Source organism: Lineus longissimus, chromosome 15 (genome assembly GCF_910592395.1).
Source record: "Lineus longissimus chromosome 15, tnLinLong1.2, whole genome shotgun sequence".
Classification (NCBI taxonomy): domain Eukaryota; kingdom Metazoa; phylum Nemertea; class Pilidiophora; order Heteronemertea; family Lineidae; genus Lineus; species Lineus longissimus.
The window spans coordinates 4,533,253-4,543,333 of record NC_088322.1 but is presented as its reverse complement, the minus strand read 5'-3'; the positions used below and the strand labels follow the sequence as shown (position 1 = coordinate 4,543,333).

Below are 10,081 nucleotides of genomic sequence, written 5' to 3'. Positions count from 1 at the left end.
TCTTAAGTTTCTCTGGAATTTAACTTGAAAGTAATACATATAAGTAGCCTTTAAATGTTCATCTTGCTTCCTTGACGGTGTACATCTCACTGACTCCAGATGACCCAAAAATCTTCAATGACTTCAACATGAACTTTGTGACAGTATTAATTAACTTTTACGGCTTGACACTCTGGGAACTGCTAAGATAAGGCTAAAGTTCAGATAGGCCTACATAAATCAATAGAAAGAGAAACGGTTAGCCAGCATGAAGGATAAGAAATATGTAATATATATATATATTGATTTTGTCTGTAACATTCCGGCCCCATAAATGCGTCCTAGCCTAGCATTTACCTAATATTCAAATCTACAAGAGACAAAATCCCTAAATCTACAAACAACCAGCCGCACATGGGCCTACATGCATACCGTAATACATATCATGGATGAGCAGTCAAAGGTTGTATGTGACAAGGTCACGCGCATCGTGTGTCATAAACATTGCCTCCCAAAAGAAACATGCTGGTCAGATGAAACTCATTAGATATCAACAGACGACTCAAGTAAACATAGCTTCGTGACAGGTCGTGTCAGCTCATTGTGATGTGTTTTGATCTTGGCTGACCTTACCAGGTTGTCCTTACCAGGATACGTCTCAATTACTCGTCCCAACAACCAGGAATTCCTGTGAGCATTGTCATCTACAATCAGAACCAGGTCATCTGGCTTCAGGTTTTGACTTGCGTGACACCACTTCTGGCGCTCTTGCAGTGCAGTCAGATACTCCTTGGTCCACCTACGCCAAAACAAATCAGCAAGATACTGTACTTGCTTCCATTTCCTTCTGTACAGATCGGCCTCATCAAACAGTCCAGGAGGTTGACAGGTTCCGGGGCGCAGGAGCAGCAAATGGTTTGGTGTGATGGGTTGTAAGTCATCTGGGTCATCTGACAGCTTCGTCAGGGGTCTTCCATTTATTATGGCTTCGACTAGACACATCATTGTGTGAAGAGTATCGTCTGTCAGGTTCTGCTGCTTTATTATGCCATCTAGCACTTTCCTTACAGACCTGATTTGCCTCTCCCATACACCCCCCATATGGGATGCTGCAGGGGGATTGAAAACCCATGTGATTTCTCGTTGGCGCATGTACTCCTCAATACGGCTGAGATTCCATTCCCGTATTGCTTTCTTTAACTCTTTCTGAGCACCCACAAAGTTTGTGCCATTATCGGATCGGATCCTGATCGGCATCCCTCGCCTACTAACGAATCTCTGCAGGGCATTGATGAACGAATCAGTTGTAAGATTCTCTGCCACCTCAATGTGTATGGCCCGGGTCGTGAGGCAGGTAAATATGCAGCCATACCGCTTCACCATGCTGCGGCCTCGTTTAACTTGAAATGGGCCGAAGTAGTCCAACCCAACATGACAAAAGGCGGCTCTAGGGGAAGCAACACGGTCACTTGGCAAGTCTGCCATTTGTTGAATCATTGGTTTCACATTTCTTTTGCGACAGTGCAGACATTTTGTGTTGTTCCTTCTTACGGCCAGCCTTCCCTTGATTATCCAAAATTTCTGACGGACTTCCGTCAGTACCCTTTCCGATCCCGAGTGGCCCGTCAAATTATGATAGTAACGAACTATCAAGTCCACCACATGGTGTTTCTTCGGCAATATGATCTGGTGCTTGGTTTCATCAGGAAGGTTGGAGTTTTCCAATCGACCACCCACACGCAGGATCCCATCGCTGTCCAGCACTGGGTTCAGCTTCTTTAGCTTGCAGGTCTTGAAGTTTGCCTGAATGTCACCAAATGCCTTCTTCTGCACGAATTTCAGCACCTCCTGCTCAGCTTCCAAAAGTTCATCTACAGTGAGGCCACGTCTTGGAGGGGTCATGGCAACTTGTCCGGGAATGTCCTTATTCCTGACCTTCTGGTGTAGCACCTTCTTCAGTCGCAGCATCCATGCAATCCCTTTCTTGAGCCTATACCAACAGGAATAGTGATTTATCATCGTGCTGATTGCCTGTTGTCCTCCATCCTGAGTCGGGTTCGTTGCATAAACCTTCACCTCCGGTTTGACCTCAATCATTCCTTCAGTCTCAATAACAATGGGCTCTTTAGGCCATTGCGTCTCCTGCTGTTTCAAGAATTCTGGTCCGTTTCTCCACCGATCATTTCCGCTTCCAATCAATTCATCGGCTGTCATACCCCGTGATACATCATCTGCCGGATTCTGATCTGTGGGTACATGCCTCCACTGAGTAGGCACTGTGCTCTCGTGGATTTTAGCCACCCTGTTTGCCACGAAGGTCTGGTATCTCTTTGTCTCATTCCTTATGTAATAAAGTACAATCATGCTGTCTGTCCAAAAGACGGACTCGCAGAGAGGGATCTCGAGCTCGCTACGCAGAAGTTTGTCTAGTTTCACTGCTTCGACAGCAGCCGTAAGTTCCAGCCTTGGGATGGTGGTGGTCTTTAATGGGGTTAACCTTGCCTTGGTCATTACTTGTGCGCAATGGACACGTCCATATATGTCCTCTTGTCTGAGGTAGCTTGTCGCGCCAAACCCTCCTTCAGATGCATCTGAAAAATGGTGCAGCTGGTTATGTACTACAGTGTCCAGATCTTCTGAACGCAGACATCGTGGCACAGAGAAATTTTCAAGCTTTGGTAAATCTTCAAGCCACCTGTTCCACTGCTGCTGTTGATGTTGGGACATTCCATCATCCCACCCTAACTTTTCCCTGCACAGATCCTGGAATATAGTCCTCGCTTTCAACACGAATGGACTAACCAATCCTAGAGGGTCATAAACAGAACTCAGGATGCTAAGCACTCCTCGTCTTGTCATGGGGCGATCTTGTGTGGTAATACACGGTCTGAAGGTATCCTGTTCTACATCCCAAACCATTCCCAAAGCTCGTTCAGTGGGCAGACCATCGCTGTCTAAATCTAGGTCCTTCATCCCCATGGCCAAGTCAGAATTTGGAATGGCTTTCAAGAGAACCCGGCTGTTACTGGCCCATTTGATGACATCCATTCCTCCTCTCTTGAGCATTTCTCGAAGACTGGTTGCCAGTACAATAGCCTCAGGGTCATTTACATTACTTCCAAGGACATCATCTACATACATTGACCTATTTACGGTTTCAGCTGTCTCAGGAGGGAAGTCTGAAGCATTGTCAGCTGCAGTCTTCTTCAATGCATAGTTTGCAGCACTGGGGCTCCAAACCCCACCAAAGATATGTGTTCGCATTCTATAAATCCTTGGAGCCTTCGTTATATCACCCTCGTCGAAATACAGGAAGCGGAGCACATCCCTATGATCCTTTTCAACCCTGACCTGATTAAACATTGCCCGCACATCTGACGTGAACCCTACCTTCTCCTGGCGGAACCGCAACAGTACTCCAATCAACTTATTGGTCAAGTCAGGACCTTGGAGCACATTTTCATTCAGTGAGGTTCCTCTGTGTTTCGCAGCACAGTCAAACACAATTCTGGTTTTCTCTGGCTTCTTTGGGTTCAGTACGGGATGGTGAGGGAGGTACCAGACCATTCCGTCCTTTCTGCTTATTTCTTCATCAGGCACCAATTCTGCATAACCTTCTTCCAGCAGGGTCTTGAACTCAGTGTTGTACCTCTCATGTAGGGTAGCATCTTTCTGAAACCTTCTTCCTAGGCTTTCCAACCTTTTCTTCGCCATACTGTAATTGTCCGGTAAATTTGGAGGCCTTTGTTTGAATGGTATGGGCAAAGTATAATGTCCATCCTGTAACACGGCTGTCCTATCCCAAAGGTCAACCACCTTTCTATCATCCATGGATAGACCAGTTCCATCACCTAGATTGTCGAGCTTCCAAAATCGCTCGACCTGCTGCTGTAGACTAGTGTCATTGTTGATAAAGTGACAGCTGTGCCGCTCATCAGTCCTTCCATTCTCTCCAAATGGTCCATTTAGGGTCCATCCCAGGGCTGTCCTTACAGCGTACGGTACTCTTCGGGGATCGTCATCGTGACTCTTGACCTCCAGCGGGACCAAAGCCTCCGGCACGTCCTGTCCTATAAGTAGGTCTACCTTGTCAGTGTCTACCGTCAGAATATCAAGTCCTTGTAAATGAGGCCAGTCATTTAAGTCGGACGGTTTTATGTCATTAGGCCTAACGTTGAGATTAGACTTGGAGAAAACATGAGGAAGAGTAATAACCTCCTTACCATCGAGGTCAGCCACTTCCAATCCATAAATCGTGGTCTCAAATCGACTGTCTTTCCTCTCTATTGTTGTCAATTCTGTAATTGCCGTTTTTCCCTTTAGTCCAAGTTTGGTCGCCAGACTTTCCGTGCATAGTGTTGCCGTAGAACAGTTGTCCAACATCGCATAGGTTATGACTTCTTCATTCCCTCCGATACCCTTGACCTTTACCGGAATGATTGGCGAGGCAATACGGTTGATACCGGCCCCAGTGGACAAAACTGTGGCATTGGACCTTGCAGGTTGCGGCTTGACATCGGCCTTCTTCTCCTGAACATCGTGCCCGTCTGCACGAGACTTGGGTGCAGGAGCGCCATCCAAATGAAGGAGCGTGTTGTGTTTCTTCCCACAGCCAGAAACTTTACATGCAGGAGGATTACGACAATTTGATGCAAAATGCGGTCCTTTCAAACAATTCTTGCAGACCTTGTTGTCTCTCACAGTTACCCATCTCTCATTTTGCGTCATCTTCTTGAATATTTCACAGGCCGTCACATGATGCGCCTCTTTGCATACCAGGCATTTGGGTACCCTGGGCTTATCACCACTTGAACCTTGGTAACCTGTATCCGTCTGGATACTGAACGTTGACCCATGACCAGGTCTTTGCTTGTTGTTCGACTTGTGGTTGGATTCTGTCTTGGATTCCTTAGCACCACACTTACCAAACACAGGATCATTTTCTTCCTCTGCGGCTTCAGAAATAAGCTGCAGAAGGTCCTTAATGCCTGGGTTTCCTTGACTAGGCCTATCATCCTTGGTTTTCCGTATCTTCTGGACCACTCTTTTCCATCTATTCTGAAGATACTGTGGCAACCTCTCAACGATCTGCACCAAGTACGAATCGTTTAAGCGATCCAGCTGTTTCATTGCAGTCAAAGTTTCAACACAGTTTTTCAGGTCATCAGCTAGATCTCTTATCGCTTCTGGACCCTTGGCTTGCCTTCTGTTGACAATCCGGTTAACCCAGGCCTGACTCACCACAAAATCACTGCCAAACCGGTCCTTTAAAAGTTTCCTGGCAAGCTTGTAACCCTCTGTAGGGTCCTTAACTGCACAACACTCAATTACCTGCCTTGCCTTTCCAGTACAGTAACGGAGAAGCCTACTTAGCTTGACACTATCATCAATGAGGTCACGGTCAACAGAGTTCTCAAACGCTCTTATAAACAACCAATACCTGAGAGGATCCCCATCGAAGGTCATCAGGTCAACCTTAGGCAACTGCAGTGTATTCAATAACAACCTTTGCTGCTGCTGCCCTTGATGCAAAACCTCCATAAGTGCATCCGGAAGTGCACTCACGTGACTTACTGGTACCTCCGTTGCCTGGATACATGTACTTACTTCATTGTTTCCTTGAAATGGAGTAGGTCTAAGGAAATTGGTGGTGACACTTTCTGGAGCCATCGGGGTCGGGGTCGACTGGTAATTGGAGATGTTGCCATGAACTTGGCCGGGATGAAACGCAGGTTGCCTGGGATTCAATCTAGGGTCGGGAATTAGGCCTACTTGTCCGGGGTCACGCTTTGGCTTGTCCTGTGACTCATTCCCGGAAACGCCCACCTTCTCATTAGTAGGTGACGTTCTACTTGAGTGAACCATGGAACATGCCCTTTCCTTGGCCCGAGCATGCGCCAATTTTGCCTTCAGCTCAAGCTCTTCCCGCTGTTGTACCATCTCGAGCTCCTTCTTGGCAAGAGCTTGTCTCTCAGCCAGTAGTGACGCCTCTACTTCATAAACGGCACAATTGGCTGCTGCCCGCATCTGGGCCATGGAAACATTGGACCTGTGGCTGCCGCTTCGGGTGCTGCTACGACCTTTGACAGACCTGTGCTCAGAAGCCATGGTTGAAATTGAATCATCTGGGCTGACACTAGTATCAAATGAGCTTACATCTGAACCGACACTACTGACCCCCCCTTCTGAGATCTTGTCTTTTAAAGCCTCAGACCAAGAAGATATCTCTTCTAAGCGTTGACCCATGAAACGCGCAACCCTATCGACATACAACCTCGACTCAGCAATATCTTCTGGACTGTAAAGAAGACTATGATATGCATTATGGCATGCAAGAAAATTTGTGAACAGCCTACCTAGTTCTTCGCCTAAATCATTTATCCTTGATAACTGTCCATAAGAATCAACACAGTCCAATAATGTCTGAATTTCGTTGCCTTTTCTAGTCAATAGTCCCTTTGCGGTCGACCGTTTCTTCTTTAACACCTTTAGATCCCTTTGGGGCACCATGGAAAACGCCATTTTCACAATCTGTGTCGGACAGCCTTGGGCTTGATCAGCTTCAAATCACTAACATATCGAACCTTACGTCGTGAGGTACGTGACCCATATGGTCGGCCTCTATCCTTGGATAAGGAGTGAGTTCCTTCGAAAGTCGAAAGACCAAAAAAGGTAATTCCATCCAGAATTCCTTTATTGAACAGAAAATGTAGTTTCGAATGAGATGTACCAAATATCCTTAAGAATAACTTGAACGAAGTTGTGTCCCGTAAAAAAGAAACACGCCTTTTATTTGCCCCTTTTGATCTTTCACTTTACATAACATGACTTTGGAGATTCTAACGATGATGATGATGTCTTCATCTATATAGTGATGGCGGCGGTGGCGGCGGCGGTTCAATAAAGCTGGGGACTCTTAAGTTTCTCTGGAATTTAACTTGAAAGTAATACATATAAGTAGCCTTTAAATGTTCATCTTGCTTCCTTGACGGTGTACATCTCACTGACTCCAGATGACCCAAAAATCTTCAATGACTTCAACATGAACTTTGTGACAGTATTAATTAACTTTTACGGCTTGACACTCTGGGAACTGCTAAGATAAGGCTAAAGTTCAGATAGGCCTACATAAATCAATAGAAAGAGAAACGGTTAGCCAGCATGAAGGATAAGAAATATGTAATATATATATATATTGATTTTGTCTGTAACAGTCATGGTCATGGTCATGGTCATGGTCATGGTCATGGTCATGGTCATGGTCTGGTCATGGTCATGGTCATGGTCATGGTCATGGTCATGGTCATGGTCATGGTCATGGTCATGGTCATCATCGTCATCGTCATCGTCATCGTCATCGTCATCGTCATGGTCATGGTCATCGTCATCGTCATCGTCATCGTCATCGTCATCGTCGTCATCGTCATTATCGTCATCATCGTCGTCATTGTCATCGTCATCGTCGTTGTCGTCGTCGTCGTCGTCATGTGCATTGTTATCGTCATCGTCATCATCATCATCATGATCATCGTCATCCTCATCCTCACCGTCATCGTCATCGTCATCGTCATGATCGTCGTCGTCGTGGTCATGATCATGGTCATGATCATGGTCATGGTCATGGTCGTGGTCATGGTCATGGTCTGATCATGGTCATGGTCATGGTCATGGTCATGGTCATGGTCATGGTCATGGTCATGGTCATCATCGTCATCGTCATCGTCATCGTCATCGTCATGGTCATGGTCATGGTCATCGTCATCGTCATCGTCATCGTCATCGTCATCGTCGTCATCGTCATTATCGTCATCATCGTCGTCAATGTCATCGTCATCGTCGTTGTCGTCGTCGTCGTCGTCGTCGTCATGTGCATTGTTATCGTCATCGTCATCATCATCATCATGATCATCGTCATCCTCATCCTCACCGTCATCGTCATCGTCATCGTCATGATCGTCGTCGTCGTGGTCATGATCATGGTCATGATCATGGTCATGGTCATGGTCATGGTCATGGTCATGGTCATGGTTTGGTCATGGTCATGGTCATGGTCATGGTCATGGTCTGGTCATGGTCATGGTCATGGTCATGGTCATGGTCATGGTCATGGTCCATGGTCCATGGTCATGGTCATGGTCATGGTCATGGTCATGGTCATGGTCATGGTCATGGTCATGGTCATGGTCATGGTCATCGTCATCGTCATCGTCATCGTCGTCATCGTCATTATCGTCATCATCGTCGTCATTGTCATCGTCATCATCGTCGTCATTGTCATCGTCGTCGTCGTCATGTGCATTGATATCGTCATCGTCATCATCATCATCATGATCATCGTCATCCTCATCCTCACCGTCATCGTCATCGTCATCGTCATGATCGTCGTCGTCGTGGTCATGATCATGGTCATGGTCATGGTCATGGTCATGGTCATGGTCATGGTCATGATCATGGTCATGGTCATGGTCATGGTCGTCATCGTCATCGTCATCGTCATGGTCATGGTCATGGTCATGGTCATGGTCATGGTCATGGTCATGGTCATGGTCATGGTCATGGTCATGGTCATGGTCATGGTCATGGTCATGGTCATGGTCATGGTCATGGTCATGGTCATGGTCATGGTCATGGTCATGGTCATGGTCATGGTCATGGTCATGGTCATGGTCATGGTCATGGTCATGGTCATGGTCATGGTCATGGTCATGGTCATGGTCATGGTCATGGTCATGGTCATGGTCATGGTCATGGTCATGGTCATGGTCATGGTCATGGTCATGGTCATGGTCATGGTCATGGTCATGGTCATGGTCATGGTCATGGTCATGGTCATGGTCATGGTCATGGTCATGGTCATGGTCATGGTCATGGTCATGGTCATGGTCATGGTCATGGTCATGGTCATGGTCATGGTCATGGTCATGGTCATGGTCATGGTCATGGTCATGGTCATGGTCATGGTCATGGTCATGGTCATGGTCATGGTCATGGTCATGGTCATGGTCATGGTCATGGTCATGGTCATGGTCATGGTCATGGTCATGGTCATGGTCATGGTCATGGTCATGGTCATGGTCATGGTCATGGTCATGGTCATGGTCATGGTCATGGTCATGGTCATGGTCATGGTCATGGTCATGGTCATGGTCATGGTCATCATCGTCATCGTCATCGTCATCGTCATCGTCATCGTCATCGTCATGGTCATCGTCATCGTCATCGTCATCGTCATCGTCGTCATCGTCATTATCGTCATCATCGTCGTCAATGTCATCGTCATCGTCGTTGTCGTCGTCGTCGTCGTCGTCGTCATGTGCATTGTTATCGTCATCGTCATCATCATCATCATGATCATCGTCATCCTCATCCTCACCGTCATCGTCATCGTCATCGTCATGATCGTCGTCGTCGTGGTCATGATCATGGTCATGATCATGGTCATGGTCATGGTCATGGTCATGGTCATGGTCATGGTTTGGTCATGGTCATGGTCATGGTCATGGTCATGGTCTGGTCATGGTCATGGTCATGGTCATGGTCATGGTCATGGTCCATGGTCCATGGTCATGGTCATGGTCATGGTCATGGTCATGGTCATGGTCATGGTCATGGTCATGGTCATGGTCATGGTCATGGTCATCGTCATCGTCATCGTCATCGTCATCGTCATCGTCGTCATCGTCATTATCGTCATCATCGTCGTCAATGTCATCGTCATCGTCGTTGTCGTCGTCGTCGTCGTCGTCGTCATGTGCATTGTTATCGTCATTGTCATCATCATCATCATGATCATCGTCATCCTCATCCTCACCGTCATCGTCATCGTCATCGTCATGATCGTCGTCGTCGTGGTCATGATCATGGTCATGATCATGGTCATGGTCATGGTCATGGTCATGGTCATGGTCATGGTTTGGTCATGGTCATGGTCATGGTCATGGTCATGGTCTGGTCATGGTCATGGTCATGGTCATGGTCATGGTCATGGTCCATGGTCCATGGTCATGGTCATGGTCATGGTCATGGTCATGGTCATGGTCATGGTCATGGTCATGGTCATGGTCATCGTCATCGTCATCGTCATCGTCATCGTCGTCATCGT

At 46.9% G+C, this 10,081-nt stretch overlaps 1 protein-coding gene across 1 annotated transcript; it reads right to left on the bottom strand.

Moving 5' to 3' along the window:
* Nucleotides 1-522: 522 nt before the first annotated feature.
* On the bottom strand, nucleotides 523-6,087 carry LOC135499362 (uncharacterized). Its single transcript, XM_064790108.1, has one exon. It carries the CDS (start codon nucleotides 6,085-6,087, stop codon nucleotides 523-525), a length of 5,565 nt encoding a protein of 1,854 aa, XP_064646178.1.
* Nucleotides 6,088-10,081: the final 3,994 nt, after the last annotated feature.